The sequence below is a fragment of the Nannobrachium achirus genome (genome assembly GCF_963921795.1).
Source record: "Nannobrachium achirus genome assembly, chromosome: 8".
Lineage (NCBI taxonomy): Eukaryota > Metazoa > Chordata > Actinopteri > Myctophiformes > Myctophidae > Nannobrachium > Nannobrachium achirus.
This window is the reverse complement of record NC_137817.1, coordinates 12,656,749-12,682,251: the sequence shown is the minus strand read 5'-3', so window position 1 is coordinate 12,682,251 and position 25,503 is coordinate 12,656,749. Positions and strand designations below refer to the sequence as shown.

The 25,503-nt window shown below is 41.3% G+C and overlaps 2 protein-coding genes across 3 annotated transcripts; one reads left to right on the top strand and one right to left on the bottom strand.

Annotated features, from left to right (window-relative positions):
• Positions 1-350: 350 nt before the first annotated feature.
• sertad3 (SERTA domain containing 3) lies at positions 351-5,350 on the top strand. 2 transcript variants are annotated; one of them, XM_080731220.1, is made up of 2 exons: positions 351-482; positions 2,386-5,350. In XM_080731220.1, exon 2 carries the CDS (start codon positions 2,393-2,395, stop codon positions 3,569-3,571), a length of 1,179 nt encoding a protein of 392 aa, XP_080587346.1. In that variant the 5' UTR covers positions 351-482; positions 2,386-2,392; the 3' UTR covers positions 3,572-5,350. The 2 variants fall into 2 exon arrangements, with proteins under 2 accessions (XP_080587346.1, XP_080587347.1); XM_080731221.1 differs by lacking the exon at positions 351-482 and adding an exon at positions 1,289-1,330.
• A 662-nt stretch (positions 5,351-6,012) lies between these two features.
• kcnk6 (potassium channel, subfamily K, member 6) lies at positions 6,013-24,696 on the bottom strand. The gene is made up of 3 exons (XM_080731350.1): positions 24,288-24,696; positions 14,629-15,021; positions 6,013-7,738 (listed from the first exon to the last, which is right to left on the bottom strand). The coding sequence occupies exons 1-3, from the start codon at positions 24,601-24,603 to the stop codon at positions 7,482-7,484; spliced, it is 966 nt and encodes a 321-aa protein (XP_080587476.1). The 5' UTR covers positions 24,604-24,696; the 3' UTR covers positions 6,013-7,481.
• Between the last annotated feature and the right edge of the window lie 807 nt (positions 24,697-25,503).

Sequence of the window (25,503 nt, the reverse complement as noted above, 5' to 3'; positions counted from 1 at the left end):
GCATAAGCCTCCAACCCCCATAACTCCTGAATGACCTGTATTGTCTCATTGTCTGTAACTCCAGTCTTAACTGCCTAATGTGTACAAATGGAACCAAATTTGGTACACATTAGACCAGTGAGGGTCCACTCCAATTAGTTCACCAAAATCAAACATTTAACTGGCGGACCTAAAAGCTGACAACACTTGGCAGATGACTAGAAGCGACACCGTTCTAATATGAGCTTAAACTGGAATGGTATGTTCGCCTGTGGATCATCTGTGGAACTTCCTCTGCCAACCAATGTACATTCAGGGGAGGGGCTAAAACTGTTTTTCAAAGTAGTCAGACTCGTTATTTCATGTGTCGAAGGAATTCGCCAGTCGATCCGTGGAATTTAGCAAATTCACTGTTTTTAGTTCTGATTTTATACTTGTCTAATACTTGTCTGTTGAGTGATTTATTTCTGCTGTGAAGACTGCTGCTGCTGCTGCGGAGTCAGGTAAACGTTTCGCATACTATTTGAAATAATGATTTTGCAGACTGTTGGTTAAAACCAACCTGTGGACGTGTTCGTGCCTATGCATTGTTTACTAGAGCAACTTTACAGAGACACAATCATTAGCCTACAAAGGGGTACTAAAGCGGGATTGATTGATTGATTACCCTTACTGTTTCATAATCGAATACAACGTATTACTCAAGTACGGTAAAGATCGCCTCACGGTGGTTTGTTCTTTATACGATAACAATTGGCTGGGGGTTGTTTTCGACACACACTATGCTTTCAGTTTTACTTGTGCATTCAGGGATTTTTCTATCAGTGATGTAATCATGGAAGAATCCGTGTAACCCAAATGAATTATATAACACACGCATGCTGGCCACAATGAGCCAAAGGGGCGTTGGACGTTTTAGCAATACAGTATATTAATAATCAATATACATTCTAACGATGCATTTCTCGTGCATAGTAGTAGTACGTTTTAGTTCCCTTAATAGTGGCGTTTAATCGTAGTACCAAAGTCATGTTGTGGGGAAAACTCCATTACCCATAATGCTGCTGGTCACAGTCACCCCCGTTGTCAACGTAAACTTTAAAGTTTTGGCGTAAAACTCAAAATCATGGGCGGGAGAAGCGCCCACTACTCAGTGTCTCAGTCTATTCTCTGAATGCGTTGAATAGAGGACGAAAAACTAGACGTTTTACAGTTAAACACTTGGAGTGAGTCACGTAAAGCTGTTGTTCTGAGTAATAAATAGTTGCCGTGATTCTGGGAAATACTTTGGCTACAACAACGAACCGAACAGCAAAACTATCGTCAGAGGAGTTGGGAAGTAAATCCACAGGTTGGTTTGATTCGTCTTTGCCTATGGTCTTTGCTCTCTCAGTAGCGGTTTCAACCTTTTTCATATCAAGGACCATTATTTCAGCATTTGAGACACGGGCCTCCATTTTATGAGATCTAGATAAAGATTAAGTTAATGGTCCATTTCGTTCATTTAGCTGGGGACCACCTGGAATCCCATCGAGGGCCACTGGTGGTCCCCGGACCACTGTTTAAAAACCACTGGCCTACAAATGTAACTGTTTGAATCCAGGGTTATGTCGTAACACGGTAACAGCGTCTTTGTGCAAATAGTTATTTTTGCACCCCACCCCCAATACTGGTCGCTTGGGTTTTTGTTACTTTATTCTTTCCTTTTTATTTACTACAAATGTTGATACGCAAGAATGCTAATTAGATTGCATGTTAGGACAGATTCCTTGGTGCATTGTTTACCTGGTATCCTAGTTTCCTTGAGGCGCTGCATTCAGTGCATTGTTCTCTCTGCACTGTACTTTTGCGACTATTTAACTAGTATTTGTTTGCTTACTCTGCTTGTGCTTACTCTGATCTCACACTTGTTTCTCTGGGCAAGAATGTCTGCTAAAATCCTAAATTGTTTAGTATTAAATTATTACTGCCTGTAAAGTTCTACATATCTGAATTCATATTGCCTTGCCTGTAGGTTCTACATACAGGTAACAAAGTGTCCCTGAGTTCTTACTGCCTGTACGTTTTATATACTGGTTATTACATGGGGGGAAATCTCGCTCTTTTGTCAAGTCATTATTTTGACTCGTCACGGTTACTGAGGTTAGGTTTAGGCATAGAAGTTAACATTCACCCACGTCGGCAGGTTAGCTACTCACCTACGTCAGCAGGTTAGCTTTTCACCAGGTTAACATTCACCTGTGTCGAAAGAATGAACTGTCGATACAGATGCTATGTTGCAAACTTGCAATATTGACACGCTCCCATTACCTGGTGCTAGGTTTGACATACTGGCAACAATTTGTTTCTGAGTTTAATCAGCTACATTGCATATTGGGTAATACTGAGTTCTGCTCTGCTCCACAGGTCAAAGATGATAATGAAGGGCCAGAAGCGTAAGCATCAGCCAGAAGACATCGGTGCTGTTTGGGAGAGGCAGCGACAGTCTGTATTCTGCATTTCTCTGGACAAGTACCAGCAAGGTCAGGAGTTGCCTGAACCCAGTCTACGGCGATCTGTCCTTATAGCAAACACACTCCGACATATCACATCGCAAACTAGTCTGGCTCCTTCTGCCAAATGTGCCAATGTGGAAGTGTGTCAGCCCTCCAGTACTGCATCCGCATTACAAGAGAGTGATGGGGAAGGTATGTCCCCTAGGATAGCAGCACCAAACCGTTATCCAATGGTAACATTGGCTAACAGCCAGTCGACTGTAGCCAAATGCCATTTGTCGACATCAAACCAGTCCGGTGTGTCACATTGTTGTAGTACAACTAGATCTCCAGCAAGCTCCCATTCAGTTACATCAAATCTTACATCACACATAGGAGATGTGGATGATGACTGGGGGTCGATGTCCTCCGACCACGACTTTTCCCTCTCGGCGGCCATCTCCTCCATCCTCACCGCACTCGATTCCACCATCGACGGAACCCCCGGCTGCAACTCCGCTCCTCAGATAGCTCAGCGAACAGCTCTCAAGTCCTTGGAGAACCTGACCGGCTCCGCAGGGGATCCTGAGGGTGTTGCGGCGTCGTTGGGGGCAAAACATGGGGTACGAGGAGGCCACTGGGGCGACTGGGAGCACCCGGAAGAGGTGTGCCGGGTCATGGAGAACAACGTAGAGGTGATGAGGTGCAGCTACCTCGGCGACCTGGCGGTGGACGATCTGTTTCAGGATATAGACACGTCCCTGCTGGAGAGAGAGATGGGCTCGCTGGGGGTAAGAGGGAGCGGAGGAGGGCACTTGTCTGGAGACGAGCTGCTGAGGTACCTGCCTCCTCTGTCCACCGCTGCCTCCAGCCTGTCTTCCACATTTTCATGGTCCTCGTCGTCGTCGTCGTCCTCCTGCTCCACTCCCTTTTCCTCGCACCCCTCCTTCTCTCTCAGCCAGAATCTGAAATGCCTGCCCTCCTTCTCCTCGTTCAGTCCGACATCCTCTGCTTCTTGTTCTCTCCCCCCTCCATCCTCCTCTGGCCTCTTCGGTCAGAGTCACGGTAGAGAAGTGCACGAGTTGGAGCACCCCATGGAGGTGATGGTGGAGTCCTGATGGTCTGGAGATGCCACGAGGAAAAGAAAATCCCCGTCTGAAGGAATGAATAACGTTTTAATACGGCAGTGTTCATCTTTTAATACAGCAACATTTTTTATACAGATGCAGGTCTGACCTGCTGAGAACACCCTACATATTGTATTTTCTCGCATTGTAGGCTTATTACTTTGTATACAATTGTATTTAGTAGGTTTATATTATAAATATAAATGGGTGTATAGGTTTTGAGAATGTTTGAGAGACAAAAACCTCCATAGGCAGTACCAGTAGGCACAGACGGTAGTAATGCACCTGGCAACGTCATGTTCAACATGACAGTGCAACATTCCTGGTAAGAGGAAGTTAAATGTGCCATAGAGCAAAATCTACAATAGATTTACTTGTTATACAATATAAGGGGCCAGGAAAACTTCTAGGACATTGCCCTTCTTTGATTCCCAGGAGGTTATCTAGTCTATTGTGTTACAGTCAGGCATAGATGCTACATGTCATGTAGCTTTTATGACCATCTCCTTTTTGAAATATCCCAGACTTTGCCAAGCCTCGCTTTTGAAATATCCCAGACCTTGCAATATGTTGACAATGCTAATGAATACACTTACAGGCGATTAATAAGTGGAGTGTAGTAAAGTAACAGTGGTACACAGTATGTATGCGTTTCTTTTGGTGGATTGGACTCTAATCCAAAGTGCCTTGAATTACCACCATGGTACATACTTTGTAGTTTGTACATATTCCTAAACATTGGCAGGGCTTTATCCCCTGAACCAGAAAAGGAACCCTTAAAATATGGCAATGTTGGCGCTGATCTATACCTATTGTATTTGCATCAAAGTTGCACCACTGACTTCCTAGTTCACAATTCTTTACACAGTATTTTCCATTACACTAAGCCACTACTGAATATATATCTAAACCACTGTCGGCTCTGTGTGCCATTTTCTAATGACACAGCTGACCTGGAATCATCGATTCTCTAATCATGCCATCAGTAGATCTTTTTGTCCTCGTTACAGTTAATACGTTTAAGAGTACAGTAACTGCAATAATTTTATGACAGGTTACCTCCCAATGTGGTTGGTGGACAAGCTTGTCAGCCACTGTCAAATGTACCAGACAACGGCATACTGTGAATATGTTTGTCACCTCAAAGGTTCTGTATTGTAAATGAGTCCGTTTTCAGTGTGTGGGTAACCAGCTTTGTCTGGTTAACATCCGAATGATTGCACTTTTGTTAATATGCATGGTTTGGTTTCCAGTTATGTATGCATATCAGAAAATCTCCTGTTGTTTTACCAGTCTCGCCACAGTAACAAATTGGTAAGACTTCCAAGGAAAACGTTAAATTAAAAATATAATTTTGCCCATTGGACCTAAACACAATGGTTGACTAAACAATTCCTAGAAACAAAACCTGCAGTATAACTAAATTAGGTATAACAAAATCGGAAGACGCTCTGTCGTGAATGATTTGAGAAAGCGTTTTCTGATACATTTGTGAGATTTTTATATTTATGTTGTCATGGTTAAAGTCGCTTTCTATGCACATCCTCCATGTAGAACTGGGCTGAAGTTGCAAGCTATTTATAAACGCCATTTGTTAACAGGATGTAACTTAATTTGTCAATGTCCATGTTGTGGTGTTAATTGTTATATCAATGACGTGTAACTGTTATTTTATTTGAATGACTGTAAAGAATATTCAGTTGTGAAAATTGGTGCTTCATGCAGTTGCCACCTTAAACCGGTGTTTGTAATACAAAATAAATGTGTAGTTTGTTTCCTCAACCATATTTCCATTTAAGAAGTTTGTCTTGCTCTATTACACAGTACAGTTGGTATCAATCAAAATGTTTAAAAGATTAGTAATGTATTACATTTTTACAAATGTATTTGTAACATACGTATAAACCATACTATTCTAAAGGAGAGTTGGAGACAGCCCATCTGTCTGCTCCTCTAGTCTAGAGCTTGACCGATATCAGCGTTTTGGCTAAGATACTGATAACGGAGGTTTTAACAGAAATGTTGACATTTCTAATTTAAAAAGCGAATAGATATATATAGATACAAACATACAATTATACAATGATCCTCTTTTTCTGGCCTGAGTGGCCTCTGGAGTTGCACAAGCTATTACTAGAGTTTGTAGAAATACTATTGTGACGTGATCTGACGGTAAAAAAATAACCAAAATTAATTTGTGTATTGGGGGAATTTTGAAATAAAAAATGTGCAGAAAGGTTATTTATTGAGGATGTGGGAGTCCTATCTGCTAGAGTATAGGACTCTGAAGAAGGCATATTTCAAAAACCTATTTGTTTTATATGGAATGAGTTAACTTTTATTTTACCAGTAAATAGTATGGATGGACCAAAGGTTTGCTCGTTTTTTTGGGTGTGACGCAGCTCAATGAATAAGTGAGATATAAAAAGCAATTTCAAAAATAGCATGTTTTTCCTTTATTATATAATCATGAAAGTGAATACATACGTTAATATTCAATTGTCTCTTTAACTACATATATACCAATGTGGTCTGACAAAGACATTACAGTACCAGGATAAAAGGCTGCTGAGTCATGATTCAGATGACGAGAGAATGTGAAATTCTTTAAAGTGCGTTATTTTAAGGCCTAATGTATGCTTCAACGGTGCTCTCTTGAAAATGCATAAATTTACAGCAAGTGATACCATCGTTTGTCGAAGTATGAATTAGGCTTTGGTCTAATTTATGATACATGGAATTCCAGGTGACAAAGGCATCCGTTTTCTTTACAGAGAGAACAGTCAAACATCAATATAAGCGATACACACAGACACATTTAGATTCCTGTTGAGCTGTATAATGGCTTCAGTTACAACAATGAAAACATTACATTAATCCACAGTTTTCTAGCAGTTAGTTTTCATTCAGTCTTTCTATAATTCAAGCCCTTTAACCCTATCATTTATTCAGGAGAAAACAAACTGCACTCCAACATTGCTGTAGTACAGACAAATGCACACTAGGTGGCAGCAACATAAAAGGAGGGCAGCCCAAGTCATTCATTTGGTATAGTACTTGAGACAGACCCACTGATAGTCCAGAACTAAGCTTGTGTTGAGAGACTGGCCCACTAATAAATGACAAACTCTCAAATGATCAGTCAGGACCAATAATGATGGGATACACCACCACAGATTCGATACGATTTTAAGAGCACTATATTTACATAATGTCTCCAGCCTGGGATGGAATGGCCTTTACTCAAGCCACAAAACTAAGACAAGCATACACAATGAGACATACAAGTCGTTACTCACAATCACAAACCTCCATGTAGTACAACAACCAGGACTCTAAGCCCTACAGTCGTACAATGAGGTTGCTTTGTATAAAGTGTATATTTAATCAAAATGTCCCTCTTCCAAGTGGTACAACTCACTTCTGTCTCGAAGAACAACCTAGTATAGTTCTCATTTTCAAATGGTCTGCATTTCAAAACAGTACAATTTGTATTACAATGGTGTTTTTACATTCTCTTCCTGTGCATTTAGACAAGGAGACATCAGGACAATAGACAGGATTAATTACGTTTTATGATTTAGCCCAGTGGTTCTCAAAGTGGATTCCAGGGACTCTGTGGGTTCCTTTGTGGGTCTAAATTGTCCCATACAAGTCTGTAACTCTGACAGTGTACAAATGGAACCAAATGAACCCTAACGGGTCCATTTGGTTCCATTTGTACACTGACAGAGTTAAGGGGAGACCTTGAAATTTGAGAAACACTGATTTAGCCCACCAGTTCTTGGGTGGGGAGGGGGTGTTATTGTGGGTGCATGATCGTGTGAGTGTGTGGGGCGGTGGTACTTGCTCTCCAAAGCAAGGAGAGATCACAAGAGGTAGAGCCATCGTCACCCAAAGCTTAGCCCTTGTTGATAGTGTTGTAAGAGGTTTGAGATCCAGGGTCTAGAGGCTTGCTGGCAGCCTTCTCAGCCAGGTAGGCGGGAGGATCCTGGCTGTCAGGAGTCTCCTCCTGATCCACGATCCCTTCCCTGTCCTCTTCGGCCGTCTCATCGCAGTGCGGTAGATGAAGTAAGGTGGTCAGGCCGTGCTGGTCAGCCATCTTGTGGAAGGCGCGTAGCAGGAGGTACATCATCATCAGCCCTACAAACAGGTAGACTGGGGAGAGGGGAGAGGGGGTCAAACGGGTGTATAGTTGTTTATGTTTGTTGTACAAGAACAGTATATATAGAACATAATTAAAGGGTGGAAACTGGAAGGATTAACCACTTTCAACCTTACATTTTGAGTCCCTGTGCCAGTCTGAACCAGCCACAAAGATATGGGCTGTCTTCCTCCATATATGGGCATTCCCATATGAAGTCCTGTTAGATATGGGCTTAATATTGATGACATCAGGGATCTCCGTATATGGGCATAAACGGGATTCTTGTTAGAGTGGTTCCCATGACACAACATACATACATGGAGATCCCTAGCTGAACCAGCCACACAGATATGGGCCATGTCTTGGCCATCTGGCCAGTGATGTATATCGATAACATCAGGGATCTTCATATATGGGCATAAAAGGGATTCTGGGGAATACCCATATATGGACTTTTTACATAGGTGATGTCACCTGTGATATCACACAGGGAACCACAGTGTCAGGAGTGAACTTCAGAGATACACATATGTGGACAAGATGTGCCGGTTTTCATAGTAAACTTGCGAACTACGGTTGCAATAAGAGATAATTGAGACACAGGACAGAGAGAGAAAGAATAGGGGAGTGACGAGCTGCAAATAATCCAACCAGACGAGTCGAGAATAGAACTAGGGACTCGCCGCCAGGAATTTGAGTCCATGATGTGCGCGCCCGAACCACTCGGCTTGCGAGCTGCCCCTCAAGGGCTCATTGTCACATGCATGTTCTACTTTTCCCTGTCCCACATAAACATGGAAATCTGGTCATGCACAATGGCACCTCAATGCACATGTAGCCAGAACTGTTCACAACAGTCTAGGATTACAGTGAGAGGTGGGGCCTCTGTGGAGACCCCCCCCCCCCCCCATTGCAGTAGGTACTGCGTGCTATAAGAGTACCTGCAACCCAGGGGCCTCTAATGTAGGGTACAACACTAGTGAGTAACCCTTTGGTTTTCCATTGAACACTCAGAAGGCGTGGTTCCGTTTTCATAGGAGAATAACAACCATTAGAAAAGTGGGCCAGCATCAATGTGATATAGTGCCTCAGGACTCAGCAGGATGTAGCCAAATGTACCTGGACTGAATTTAATAAGCACAAAACATAATGATGGAGAAAACAAACACTGTGCCAGATAAATACAAAATTATGTAATTATTTAGGTCAGTAGACTACGTGTCTGTGGATCAGAATCACAGTCCCATCTCCATTTCAACTTCAAGTAATGATCACAGTGACATTTAGCAGTTCTTGGAGAATTTGAGGAAAGGTGGATTAAAAACGTCTTTAGATGTACTTGCATGCAGGCAGACAATATTCCACCTGCATATACATACAGAAAGATGCTCCTTCAGGTTATAGAATCATGTTAAAATGTGTGATGTGCTCGGTCTCTCATAATTCATATACATATATTTTGAGCTTTGTAAAGCCCTTTGTGTTGAACCGGTTGGTTAAAGTGCCATAAATATAAACTGACTTGGCGTTCTGTCTCTTTATTTATTGCGACCGTAAGGTCGCAGTTTAGTATGAAAACCTCCACCGGCCGTCCGTCCGTCCGTCCGTCCGTCACACACGTCACACCTTTGCCCTGCTCAATGTATACGTGTAACGCCTGATACTGAGGTGATGTGTCACTGTGACATCACAGATACTGAGGTGATGTGTCACTGTGACATCACAGGTGAGATCGCAGTGATGTCAGATACTCAGAGCAGGGATCTCCATATTTAGGCATAAACAGGTGACATCACAGTGATGTCAGATACTCAGAGCAGGTATCTCCATATATGGGCATAAAATGGATTCTGTTAGGGATCTCCATACTGTATATGGGCATAAAAGGGATTAGTGATGTCAGATACTCAGAGCAGGGATCTCCATATATGGGCATAAAAGGGATTAGTGATGTCAGATACTCAGAGCAGGGATCTCCATATATGGGCATAAAAGGGATTCAGATGGAGATTCAACTTCAATGAGTAACAATGGCAAACTGTCAACTGCCCGTATGTCTTGATAATTGGTAAAACAAACTTTTGGCCTATTTGTGGCTTATCATCACATCCAACCATCTTAAGATACTCAGCTAGTGGGGAATGCTCTCTTCCCTGGTGAGAATTGCCCCTTTATATAGGGCTTGTTTGTGTATTGTATGACATCACGCCACATCATCAGCTGTGGACTCTGTGATGTCATCGTATCTCCATATATGGCCATCTCCGTATATGGAGATATAAGTCGTCCATGCCCAGGTATGGGCTGGTGAGGTCAGACTTTGTGTGATGGGTAGGTTATCTCCATATATGGAGATTCAACATTCCAGGTGTAACTATGGCTGCCCGTATGACGTGAGAGGTGGAGGCTGTGATATTTGTGGAGATAAGCGACCAACGGTCGCTTATCTCCCGATTAGGGAGTCTTACTGGTTTTAATTACCAAAATTATTTGGCTGATAAACTGGTTAAGAAATCTGGTGCCTTTATGCTGTGAGAAAAACAAGTGATTTCCAGTGATCACTCGCAAATCCACATTAAACTGGAGGACTGGACTGGGGTTCAATGAAGTTAATCTGCCCCCAGAATGACCTATATAATTATTATATAATACAATCTCAAGGGAAGGGAAACAAGTTACAATCTGCCGGACCATGTACTCCATGAACCCAAACGAGATTGAGATTAGTCTAGACATCCAGAGATGTCCAGATATATTCAGCATGTCCATTTGGACCCAACCCAATATGATGATATTATTTTGTTTCATTAATAGGATGGATCCCAAATGAATTAAAGTCAATATTTTATACTTCAAGCATGGACTGGTAAACTTTGGCCAAAGTGAACCTATCAAATCAATCAGTTGTCATGTCAGATCTGACAGGGCTCCAGGGGGAGAGGATCCAATGACTGCATATTTTTTTCCTAACATGACAAAGCTCTCCAACAAACCAACTTATGAATTCCAATTTGAAAAGTAGGAAACAAGGAGAAGAGGGAGGAGAGAAGTGGAGAAATTCAACATGGTGTCAGAGAGGGCATCTCTCACCTGCACATCACACACACTGCCTAAAGTTATTCTAGGGGGCAAGCTTTATGTCACAGATCCCCTGGAATGTGGCACCTACTGTTTATGTTGCACTGACACAATAATGGCACACCATGCACTGTGGATGTATCGTTCGTGATCTTTGTTTTTAGAGCTGCACTAATTGGAATATTGTACCCACATTCGAGTTCAGGAAATAAGCAAGTAAGCTTATTTCCATTGCGGTCCCTTGGTTGTGACGAGAGGACAGGGGTTAGGGGAGAATCAATAGAAATAAAAGAAAAGGATATAGTTACATGGGAGAGTGTTTTTTGCAGGTCGTTCAGTCTGAGTTTATCAAAAACGCAACTGGGTTAAGGCAGCGGAAGCTTGTGATTGGCTGCGCAGAGGTGACGAAAGTCTGGGGGACGGAGATACACCTAAACCTAACCTTAACCCTAAGCCTAACCTCAGTAAAACTAACGCTGGTAAATGCTAACCTGGTGAATGCTAACCTGCCAACGCTGGTGAATGCAAACCTGGTGAAATGCTAACCTGCCGACGCTGGTGAATGCTAACCAGGTGAATGTTAAACTGGTCGGACCAACGGTACTTAACCCAGTTGCTTTTTTGATACACTCGGACTGAAAGACCTGCAAAAAACACTCTCCCATAGTTACATACTGTCTATCAGCTGTAAATAATGCTTTAATCAATGACATTTGGTTGGATGTTTTCACAATACATAACAAAAAAGAATTGCATAAGCAAGCGTTCAAATAAAATACACGCCTGAATACTACTGCAAATAGAAGATCGAGATTATTATTAGGTCCGGTGTCTACTATTCAGCCTCTTAGTTGCTCCCTTATTGAATATTTAAAGTTAGCTATTGAGACTACAGACTTAAGGCTTTTCGGTAACCCATTCCAAATGACTACTGCAGACTGCAGAGTATAAACAGCTTTAAAATCAGCAAGGTACAAAGTTTATTGAGCTGTAAGGTAATTAACTAGGTAATTGGGTACCTCATTGTTGACAATCCTGAGAAAGCACACATGCAGGCATAGTTTGAATGAACTGGTGCCCCTGCCAATTTAACACTACAACGTTCATCTACAAAAGTCAATATTTTAGGATTTGTGTAATTGTATGAACTTTCAGTGCCATAGTCTCCAGACAGTTTGTGGTCTAATGTGCAGCCTACAGTATATAAGTAAATGTATGTCCTGTAATGTCAGAGTTACCTACTACTACCACTCTGAATCCAGGAGATTTCTTTATGGCATTAGATCCAAATAGTCTACACTCTGTCGAGGTGCCAACTTGGCTCAAGTAAATACAGTAGTCTCAACTCTGTTTTGCCAAAGTGGAGAGAAGGTGGAGTTTATTTTCTACCTCTGATTTGTCATGGCGAGTTGTCCACAGGAGAGTCGTTGAGATATATGACTTCTAAAACAGTCGTTCTCAAACATTTTCGGGCCAAGAACCCCCAAAATGATATGTATTTGGCCATCTCAAAATGTTTTGGGCCAGGATACCCCAGAAGAGAAGATTTGTGTTAAAAAAGTATTCAACATCTTTTGAGCGGTGTTAACCGATCCAATACGTGACTGTGTGTATGACCATGTGTTTTTCCCATGGTATCAAATACTGATGTTGTACGTTTTCCAAGTGTTTTTCCATTGTATCAAATACTGATATTTGACCCCCTATCCTGACGCCCTTTTCTAAGTGTTTTTCCATTGTATCAAATATTGATATTTGACCTATACTATACAAATACTGATATTTGAGGTCAGGTTTGAATTTTCAAAAACGTTCAAAAATAGCAGATGGACAAGCTCACAGAGCAGCACGAAGTGACACACTGTGAGCTTGTAGATCTTTATTTTTGAGAACCACTGTTCTAAATCCTAAGAGTTAGACACATATATCTAAAATCTAAAATGATGCTTTCCCGGTTTTAACGGATTAGGAACAACCACCACTTGTTCTCTTCCACCAGGTAAGACCTCGCTCACTGTAAAATCCAAGGCCCTGAGCTTGCTCAGAAGATTATAGTGGTTTTGGTTTACGGTATCAAAAGATTTCTGCCTGGAGATCAAGCATGACCAGTACTTTCCCAGATCTACTTCCTTCTTAGAGTGATCAGCTAAAGATAAACAGAGCAGACCGGTATCTGTGGAATGAGATTTTATGAAGCCAATTTGAAATCCAAACAGCAGATTGTGGGATGGCATAATGATCCATTTGTTTGTATATAACCTTTTCTATAACCTTGGATATGGATACTGCTCACAGAATGGAGACGGTAATTGCCTGGTTTTATTTTGCTTCCCTTTTTGAATAAAAAAGATAAGGGGTTACGCTTTCTGATTAGAATTCTTTGGGGAAAGTATCCTAGTTTAAACGTTTAGTTGCATGGGTTATTATGCATGGTGTAATGATTTTGGCTGCATCACGTATGAATCTGGATGAATGTTGATTGAGACCTGGTGCTTTGGATTAAGGACCTTGAGTATCATCAGTACATCTTCACTTTACACTTCTTTAAAACAGCCTGGACACCTTTCTGATGGTAAAAAATATTTCAACATGACATGACCGTCTCAGTCTTGAGCATCAACATCATATCATATCGTACTAGTACAGCAGAGTTCAATGTATTCCTTTATTTCCTTATTTTTCTACCATGGCAATGACACATGTTAGTGACATCTTGAACCAGTTCTACTGCATAAACAGAACAACTGGATAAACAGAACAACTGGGAGTGTCCGACTGTGACCAGTTCCTTTTAGTAGCCACCAGGCATGCCTTGAAGCATAAATATGCAGATTACCAATGCCGTGTGGACGTGTCACTGTGTCATACTGCTGCTGTATCTGGTAGCATTATGAAACACACCCTCTTATCAAACACTCTTCTTTATGACTGATCCAACAAACAGGATGTGTAAAGTGGACTGTTTGCTAAAGACCAAATCATCATGACGTCACCACCACAACCCAAAAATGTACAGCAACACACCAAGTACAGGCCAGGGCATGTCAGGAAACCCAATGCATTCTAAACGAGAGCATTAAAGTTGGCCTAAATTCGTACTGAATGGTTAAAAAGTTATTGTGTGGTTAAACATAAGACATTAGAATACTTTTTAATTTCAAATTAATCAAACTATAGTTTATGGTATGCATTGGCAGTCATCTCAAGTAGAACACGACTCATGGTCAATTGGCTATACTTGTCATACTGCCATACTGCCGGTATGATTTAACCCACTACTTCACTTGTTCACTTAAATGGGAAGACGGTAATCGCGGTAACAAAATGTCGATACTGCCCCAGGCCTACTGCTCCTACACATTTTGCCCTAAAATCTCCCGATTAGGGAGTCTTACTGGTTTTATACTTTAGCTAAATGGAACATGTACAGTACAAGCTCATAGGTTACACGCTTGTACATCTGCAATTTTTGAAAAATCTTGAAAGGTTGCACAAATCTTTAAATATATACATTTTTAAAGCTCAACTCAACTAAAATTATTGCTTCTGGGGGTCCCTAGAAGGCTAGAACTAAATATTTTGACATGGGAGTCCGCAGCCAAATACATATAATTTTGGGGGTCCTTAACATGAAAATGTTTGAGAACCACCAATATATAAACATAGGTTTTTCAGAAAACTGTTAGGATTTAGGAGACTTATATAGAAATCGGGTCCTCAGGTCTAAATAGGTTAATCAAATATAAAAGTACAGCTCCCATTTATGGCTCAAAAGTGTGTTTTCATCATGGCATGTTCATGTTCTTCTATACTACAAACTCACCCATAATGCAGACCTTGTAGAGGGCCTTATGCCTCTGGTTTGATTCTTCTCCTGGCACATAGTCTCCCAGTCCAACGGTGAACAGCGAGATGAAACAGAAGTAGATGGCATCCAGGAATGACCAGGACACCTCGATGCTGCTGAACACGGCTGCCGGTGCCACGAAAAACCCAAGTACGACCAGCGTCACCAGCAACGCAAAGTGGACCGCGGTGGCCTTCCTGAGCTCCAGGCCCGCGTGCTGCAACAGTCCTATTGGAGCGTAGACCAGCGGGTACATGAGCCTCTGGACGCAGGCGGTCAGCACCAACATGGTGAAGGGAACTCCAATCAGGGCGTAGAGAATGGAGAAGGCCTTCCCCGCATCAGACAGAGGAGTGGTGTGGCCATAGCCTGAAGGAGCAGGAGGAGGAGACGGCGAGTTAGAGAAAGAAGGAAGCAAACTAACACACAAAAATAAGTCAGTGTCAAGGACAACTTTTTTTTTTTACAACAAGGGTTCATATTTTAGATTGTAATTAGAGAAAAGAAAAGATGTGTTAAAATGTTTTCATTTACTGCTTTCTATTGTTTTAGTGCGTTTAGCCATTTTGATTTCAGTGGGTGGGGGCATGCAAGTGGCTAAATATGTCACAATAAGCTGGAGATTTTTTTTTTACCATTTACAGTAAAGTACCATGCATAGTAGTACATAAGAACCGCAGGAATACATAAGCAACGGAGGGTGAGATAAATTTCGTCCGGTTTGTCCGGTCTGTCTCCCAAGCCTCCGTACTCCGGATGATTTATCTCCGTATACGGACAGCTCCCAACTGGACGGACTGAACGTACAAGATGTATCTGTAGAAGAAGTACCCACACCGTTATAAAACATAGGCGCAGTAGTGATGAAATTAACTCTGCTCTAACAGCGGCTCTCAAACTGTGTGTCCCAATAATAAATATATTTTATCAAGAAACGGAAAAGGTCGCACAACCACTTGAAGAGGACGCCTCCACACACACACACACACACACACACACACACACACACACACACACACACACACACACACACACACACACACACACACACACACACACACACACACACACACACACACACACACACACACACACACACACACACACACACACACACACACACACACACACACACACACACACAGCGCGAGGCACAAGAAGAGATGATGATGCGGCTCATTTATTACTTGGGAATTATGTTCAATATATGAGCGGGTGTGTAGGCCTACGTGTGTTTTGTTATAATTACTCCGGGTCCGCATCCATGTGGTTAAATTTGTACTCTCGCGGAGTTGCATTTAACGCGATAACGTTGCTGAGTGCTGACAGACAGCAGAACCAGTCCAGACTCCAGACTGTTACCACGTATTTATACCAAACATCACGGCGGCTCAGAAATCTGTGGTTCTACATATTTTGGCTAAATGCTAAGGTTTCTACACGTGTGAGAACCACCTTCATGTGGCGCGCGGCCAAAACGGGAGCAGAATTGGAGCGGAGAGCGGGTCGGAACATAAATAACATGCATGTCTACTATGCATGGCGACGCGATTACCGTACGTAGTTTCTCACCCAAAACGTACACAAAATCAACCATACGTAACTATAAATGGCCCTTAACACTACTAGCCCCCATAAGTCACATCTGCCCATGAAAGATTGCGGTGCATCTTGGGTAATGGGCTTATTGTGTCTAAAAAATACATATTTAGACACTTGTACGCATGCTCCCACCCACTGAAATTGAAATCATTAAAATCGCTAAAAGAACGGGTGTTCTCCATTAATCTATCATGGTTAAAATAGAGTTTGAAGTTACAATGGGTTTGTATAGGAAGGGGGCGTGTTTGATAAAATGAATATTAAATATCTAAATACTGAATCAAGCAAATTATAATCTGTCCAGGGTGTTCACAAAAGCCTGATTAGACGATAAAATGACCAAAAGTCTTTTTGAAAATGAAATATCACTTTAATTAGGCTACTCTGACATAAGAAGTAGTAACAAAGAAACGGCATTTCTACTGACTGAGGCAGTTGGTTCTTTCTAGCATGCAGGATTGCAATGTTCAGATCATATCACACCAATCCAGATGATAATCAGTATTTTTACTGTTGCTTGCCATTGTCTGCGCTGTCTGATTGCAACAGGACTACACTGTGTACATTGGACATTATTTATTTGGGCTCGCTGAACATGGGAGATTGCAAATGGAAAATAATCAGGATATAAGCAGATACATCTTTTTTTAACCCTTTTAGGCCTAGAATTATTGAATGATTGCTTTAAACTATTGAAAAATAGCAGATATACAAGCTCACAGCGCGGCACCGAATGCCACACTGTGAGCTTGTAGATCTGCCATTTTTGAAAAGTTGTGAAAATTTGAGCAAATCTTTGAATGTATTTTCAAAGCGAACGTTTGTAACTCAAATGTTGCTTCTGGGTGGTCCCTGGAACTAAATATGTTGAATGGGGGTCTGTGGCCAAATAAATATCATTTTGGGGGTCCTTCACAGGAAAAGGTTTGAGAACCACTGACATAGTAGTCTCTCAAGAACAGACCAACTGAGCTCCATTTAAGTGAAAAGGACCTTTTCTTTGACGATGGCTGGCCAGATTGCTGACATAGAAACATAGAAACATAGGTTTTTAAAAAAATCTTAGAAGGATCCAAAAGATACTTATAGAATCGGGTCCAAATTTAAATTTTCGCGATTTTTCAAAAATAGCAGATCTACAAGCTTGTATATCTGCTATTTTTCAATAGTTAAAGCATAAAATAATTATACACAATAATGTGTACCCGTTCTAAATGGGTTTTAATCATAAAAGATAGAATGAAAATGCGTATTGTTCAGTGTATTATGCATACTTTGGGCTTGGATTCAACATATTCACAACAACACATTGATTTTGTAAGCAGTTGGAAATGCAGAAAATAACAGCAAATACCAAGCCAATATTTAGCAGCACTTTGTAATACAACAATCATAATATTACGCCGCGCACAATCAATCCAATACGTTTATCAGGGGCCTTGGACTTTATCGGTCAAACCATATAAGACAGAACTCCAACCTCCAATCTTCTATTGAAACTACTGCTACTGTCTTGGGCACTGGTTTCCATTCCAACACATCTTTGGGGACCCCAGCGTCCCCAATATGTTATGAGCAAACTAAGCCAATGGACAGATCAATCCTAGTCAAACAGTAGGCCTATTTGAATGATGACACGGTGTACATTATTCTGTACCCAATCCATTTTGTACGGGATACAGCAATTTCTTTGCCAAATAAAAATATTCTGATAAAATGAAGCTACTGTGAAGAGAAGGTTCAGATTACCTAGAAAAGGAAGTGCCACACTGCTGGGTGGTTTTGTGCCAGGCCAGCCCAAGAGCAGAACAAAGCTATTCGTGAGCGTGACTCATCATACAAATTATCAGGAGGAAATCAGTCTCTCAGGAACAGAGTTACTCAATGCTACGTGAGAAAGGAAGAGGAACTTTTCTTTGACGATGGTAAACCAGATTGGGAGGAAAGAGGTTAATTTATAATTTGATTAACTGAATACAGCTTCCGTCACACACATAACAAACTCAAACCTCACTAACACTCAAAAATAACTCCTGTGCCTGTCACTTCTCAAAATAACTCCTGTATCAGTCACAATCTCTAACTCAATGTGTAATTTATGTATATAACAAACATAAAATAGATGTTTTTCTGAAAACTGCCTCAGGTCTAAATGGGTTAAACATTCTCTCTCTCTATGTCGTCCTCAGACGAGCCCTCCATCGTCGCTTCCAGTCATCCCGGACCCGGTTCTCCATACATCCTGTCAGCTCTTTGGTGCTTTGCGCTCCTGCATCTTTCTTGAGTACATCCACGTATGTTATTGTGGGGCGTCCTCGTGACCGGTGCCCATGTGTTGGTTCCCAAAGCACCAATTTGCTGGCTGGCGGCTCCTGATCCTTTGGCAGTGACCGGGGAGTCTCATTCTCCTAGTTGCAATTTTCTCACTCACCCTTGGTATTCCCTCATACAGGATGTTGTTTGTAACATGTGCACTCTTGCTGATGTTAAGTACTGCACGCAACAATCTAGTGTAGCACCCATCCAGAGACTTCTGCAGGGTTGGCTTCAGGGTCCAGCATTCACAGCCATGTTTCTATTAAAGACCTCATTCTTTAAAATAAATGTTTCTCAGTATGCAAAATAGATAACCTTCTGAAACATTCATTCATAATAATTGAGTTGGAATGTGACACCTAAATAAGTTCCAAGTGTGACTTGGCACAGTAAAGAAAATACTAGCTACCTTTTAGTGTTTACATGGGTAATTCCATGAAATCCAAAGTTAATAAGGAAACAGGACAAGTTTATTCAGTCAACAATAGTTACTTTGTTCTCGCTTGTTTTGTTCATTTTATTTAGACTGGAGGAGTGTGTAGAGACAGCTTATTTTACAAGCCTAGAAGGATATCTAACCACTTGATTCCTATATGGTATATACACTTGTAGAAGAATATTGCTTGCAGTCCCTGTCAAATATTTATAATGCTTGGTTAACCTCATGTAGAAGATCAGATTTTTTTTTGGAGCTGTGTGAAGCACAGGCTCCCTATACGTGGCCGTGTGGGTCTGTGGGTCTGTGTGTCTGTGTGTCTGTGTGTATGTAGCCTGAACTTCCTAAACTTCGGCACGCCACTAGTCCCACAGTTTTGCCACCACACACTCGCGCCATATGTCAAATCGACCGGCTTACTCGGGAATCATGGGCTATTACTTTTCTAAGAGAAAGGTTCTATAGTTTAATTGATATTAATTTATTAGTGAATTAATTTTCCCCATTGACTTATAATGGGAATCGCAAAAACTCACATTCAATTATTTGTCTCTCGCAAACCATAGGGGCTAGAGTTTCAAGACTTGGAGAGGAGGTTCATAATGATTTCAAGGATTAAATAAAAAATAATTGTGTCATTTGGCCGCATGGTGGCGCCTTGAACCGTAGGTCGGAAAATTAAAAATATTTTTCCCTGGATTCCTTGGGTCATGACGCATCTCCCCATATAGGCCACGCCCATTTGCGCCATGATAGATTTTCCGCCATCTTGAATTTTCTCCAAAACACACTTTTTGCTCCTTTTCCTACATATTTTCTTCAAATGTCACAAAAATCGGTACACATGATCCACACACACACACACACACACACACACACACACACACACACACACACACACACACACACACACACACACACACACACACACACACACACACACACACACACACACACACACACACACACACACACACACACACACACACACACACACACACACACACACACACACAGGTGTGATTTTTGTAGAATGTTCAAATTAGACTTATCCGTTTCTAGCATCCCTAAACCTCTATTATCATAATCTAATTGTTGTTATAGTGTTTATTCAGCAACAGAAGTCCCCCTCATCTCTCCAGCTCTTTAGTAGACCATTTGAATATCACTTTCAGCACCGTTAATCATTATCAGGTCGTTTTGTGTTGGAGAAGGGACTCAGGAGTACTCAGATTAAATAATATTTGAGTGGGGGTACACTAGTAAAGAAAATGAAAGAGTAATTGATTGTGTTTGATTAGGATACATAAAATGTTGGTGCCAGACAGTTCTTTGACACTGGGATTTGCAAGGTAATGTAAACAAAGAAAATGTGAATCTAGTCAAAACCCTGCTGAGCCCTCCTGGGGGAAAATAAATAATACTTATACATAACTTTATAACCAATATGTCCACATAACATCCATGCACAAATAGTTGTGGCCTTAAGTAATAATAGGCATCCGATTGTTGTTGTTTGTGGTGGTGAGATCACGTTTCACAGATGTTATGGCATAAACTGAAACACACACACAGACTGGCTCTTGATATCCAAACTAAAATGACAAGAGTTACTTGTGAAACACTAGCTGTAGTGTCTGTAGTAGTGTCTGTAGTAACTGAAATCCACAGGAAAAAGGTCATGTTCCACAAGTGAAAAGTAACCTGGCTTACAACAGAAAGCCAGTCAGATGTTTACTGAAAACATTTGTGCAGTGTCATGTGCACTCTCAGAAATGTGTGTCATACTGTACTGTACATACAATACAAACATACATACTGTACACATACACAGTGAGAGTGTGTGTGTGCGCGTTTTGTATGCGTGCATGATCTCACCACCACAAAGACACACACACACACATACACACACACACACACACACACACACACACACACTATAAAATCCAAATCAGATTAGATCATTCTTTTTAGTGCAGCGTATCATTTGGGGTAGTAGACTATAGGCTATGGTTGTTATTAGGTCTTCTCCACACAGGTTATGGTTATGTTTAGATCATTTTAGAATCATAATCAATCTTTAGAGTTGAAGTTATCTTTTGTGGAACATTGAATGTTTCAGCATTCCAGTTACCGACCGTATATCATAAAGTAGCAGTGCATTTTCAACTGTTTCAAAAATGTATTATTCTCAGTATACTGTATGCAAGATACAAAGTATTAGACACATGTCTCAATGTCACTAGGAACGAATCCTCAATATCTAGGTAATCATATACCTTTAAAGGAGAGAGTCAAGACAACATGTGCTGTTGCAAACAAGCCCCTCAACGACCCCAAGGTCCAAAGTTCTAAAAACATTTTGACACGTTTCAAGTAAAAAAACATACAGAATGCACTGGGCCAAAAGTCTCTACAAAACCAGTGAGTGAGGCTTAAATTCTGTTCTGTTTCTTCGTTGTATCTATGAAAAATCTAAATATAAGAGTTGGTGAAACCATCAGGATCTGCGGTTCATGTTTCTCCATGGTCACACAGACAAAACAGTAGATGACAAAAATCTGTCAAAAGAAAATGCTGTGACTATTCTCCTCCAGACAAATAGTAGTTTTAAGAAAATGAATTGTGTATAGCTGCCTGGCTTAGTGGCTGATAAGGAAAACATAACCTCAATGAGAAACAATAGCCTCTTATATGGCAATAGGGCTGTCACAATTATTACATAATCGTCTAATCGTGATTATTTGACATAATCGTGATTATTTTTCATAATCGTCATAATCGTTTCCATGTCAAAAATAGTGGAAATAGCAGATCTACAAGCTCACAACGCGCCGCGATGCGACACGTTGTGAGCTTGTAGATTGGATATTTCCACTATCAATGTTCTTTTTTAAGTATAAAGTTGTCAAACATGTCAGTAATTTCTTTGTATATTTAGCTTATGTAGTGCCATGGCATTGGTCCGAAGGTTCATTAGTCCGAATTTAACCCTAACCTTAACCTCTAACTAAATTCGGACTAATGAACCTTCAGACTAATGAACCTTCGGACTTATGGGCAGTCCCCGCTTATGTGTCATATCTACCATGTGCAACTTCAAAGCCTAAAAGCCAAACAGAAATGTAATTGTCAACAACAAAAACACAATTAAATCGTTAATCGCAATTATTTGAGAAAATTAATCGTCATGTAAAATGTCATAATCGTGACAGCCCTAGCAACAACAGTCAGACTTTACATGTCTCAAGGTGTGTGTGTGTGTGTGTGTGTGTGTGTGTGTGTGTGTGTGTGTGTGTGTGTGTGTGTGTGTGTGTGTGTGTGTGTGTGTGTGTGTGTGGAAACAATTTGCCTATATGAAACAGTGACATGTGGGTCATAAATGGCTGTAATGTTTCTAACTGTATGCCGGCACACTGCATCGTTGAACACTTGGAGCTAAATGGTGAATGAAGGTTAAGTCTAGCATTCCTTTACTAAGCTGCCAATATTGGCAAAACAAAACAATGAGATTCCAATATATATATACATTGGTAGTGAGTGAATTTGTACTTGACCTACAAATCTTTCTAAAAGTGGTGCACTGTGTTATGAACTTATAAAGGGAGTTGATGAGCATGACAAACCCACTGGTCCAGACAGTTGATCTGACCTGTGTGGCCAGCATTTTAGAAGTGTGTGTAACTCCAAAAATATTTGTTTTAAAACGTTGACATTTTTTACTAAACAAAGGATTTGGTTCCCCCCATCCCATCTCCTTGTGTTGCCCATTTCACAGGTTGACTGTAATAATTACTGACACTGTCAATTAGGAAATCATGAACTTTACTCTTTTCTTCTCCAGCATGGAATAATACATTTGAGATGGCATTTTCATATCATGTCATTTGACCTTATGCATGCCCAAACAGGTCAGCCCAGCCCAATCAACCTCCTTCCTCAAAGATCACCCGAGGCCTAAAGAAAACATGTATCTGTCTGATCTTTTAACCCACAGCAGCCAACCCACATTAAAAGGTAGCCGCAAATTGCAACACTAGATTTTTTTTTATAATCGGATGAATCTAGGGTTGCAATACCTCCCATAGGGATCCAATGCATAAAAACATTTTTTTGCTATCTGATTGTATTAAACGACTTCAAACTCACCAATATTGCGGCTCTATGGAAAGCTTGGAATTAACTCTTGCTATCTGCAAAGTGTTTGTTTCTGAAAAATCCACCGTAGAATTGTTATGATTTATTTTCTGTCAAGAAATCCGAGCAGACATGGTTTATTTTCTAAGTGTTGAACTTCGGAAGCGCTCGTCTTCTATAACGCCATGTCCCGCTGCCTCCTGCATAATGTGACATGTAGAACCAGGTGGTCACAGGACCGTTGAGGGATTTTCCACGAGCGCTTCCAAACTCCAGGACTTAGAAAAAATTATCACCTGAACAAAATTTCTTGGATAGAAAGTAGCTCCTAACATGTCTACTGTGGACTTTTCTGAGTTAATTCCAAGCTTTCCATAGAGCCACAATATTGGTGAGTTTGAAGTCGTTTAATACAATCAGATAGCAAAAAACTGTTTTTATGCATTGGATCCCTATGGGAGGTATTGCAACCCTAGATTCAACCGATTATAAAAAAAATCTAGTGTTGCAATTTGCGGCTAATTAAAAGGGGAAATACCACACACAGCTGCATTGTCATCACTTGTATGCTAAACTCAACTGCCTTTGACACGTGGCAAATTCAACGGAAAATACCTGGATGTAAACAACGCAGGGCATCTCCACAATGTTGAGGTATTTGTACTTTACTTTTATAGTTCCAGCACTTTTACTTCTACTACAATACATCTCGGATCCAAATATTGTACTTTTACTCCACTACAACAAGTATTTGAAAACGTAGTTTGCAGATAGAAATGATGATAAAACATATATTAATCCTTTCAGCCCTGTTATTTAAAAAATAGCCCAACAGTCCCAACTACAAGCTCACAACCCGTGTGAGCTTGTAGATCTGCCATTTTCAAACATTTTGTTGTACTTTTACTTTGGTACTTTAAGTATATTTTTTATGACAATACTTTTACTCAAGTACAGTTTGAATTCCAGACTTTTACTTGTAAAAGAGTATTTCTATAATGCAGCATTTGATAAGTAAAACATATTCGAGCACTTTTTCCCCATCACTGATAATGTAATCCAAATCCAGCTATAATAAAAACACGGAAACACCGTTGGACTTCTAGGGGAGAAAAACATGAACTCTATTGTTCCAACAACTCACCGACGGTGGTGACCAGAGTGTTGGCGAAGAACATGGAAGATGCCAGATCCCAGTTGGAGTGGACCGAGTGGTTCCAGAGGACCGACACTCCATACTTGTTGGCTGTCAGCGCTTTGATCAGAAACAGTTCCAGCTGCGTCTCGTTGACGCAGCTCTGGTTGAGGAACTCCTGCTTGAGGGCTTGCAAGTCGTTCCTCAGCTGGTCTTCCACCGGCCGCTCGATGCTGGAGAAAACCAGCGCTCCCAGCAGCAAGTAGATTACGTAGAAAAGCACGAAACCCGTAAGCAAAAGCCACGACTTGCTCAGGGAAGACATAGCTCCGAGTTTCGTGCGCGAAAAAACATCAGGAGGCGCACAACAACTGAGCCCCTTTGTTGTTGCTACAACTACCTCCGCGTCCTCCTCTACCACTCCCGTTCTCTGTGTGAACTTTTTTTGGGCAGAAGTGGAACTGTGTCTGTCTGTCCCCTTCCATCCTCCTCCTCCTCCTCCTCCTCCTATAGCCAAAAGGGGTGTGTTCTGCTGCTGGACAATTTATAGCCTACCTCTGGTGGATGGATGAAGCAGTAGCTCAGTAGGATGTTGTGTTTTACTCGAGCAAAAGTATGTCACAATGTAGAAATAGGCCTAAGGGGATTCCAGACGGTACGCGGTCACCGCCTGCTAGTAATTCATTTTCAATGAGAGGCGGGCGGCTATTTCGTCCGCACAGCGAAGTTTAGAGGCGGCGAGGCGAGCGGGCGCAGTCCCGTGAAAATCCCCGCGAGCGTGCTCGTTTGTGCATGCGTACGCGGGCGGTGAGAGATGGATTGTGTTCATCTTTGTGAAATACCGCGCCGCGTTTACTCAAAGAGCGAGTGTGTTTGTGTATCACCGCGGCGCGGTCCTCGCAGATCCAAGCGGGAGCCCCGGCGGCAACCGCTGTCCGTATGTAGAGCGCCCTACTCTGTTACAATTAAGGTAAGGGACTGTATTAAAATAATAATAATAATAATAATAAAATAAAAACGTTTTTACAGATATACAGTATTGGCCTACTTTACCAAATGTAAAAGTTATTATCTATCTTAGCTGGAATGAGCCATTATCCTTTTGTACAATATAGATCTACAAGACCACAACACACTTTAGCACCCCAACAGGGTTTAGGGGTGGCCCCTAAACCTAGCCTGATTTCAGACTCAGCTGACAGTGTGGACGGGTCTATGGGCTGGA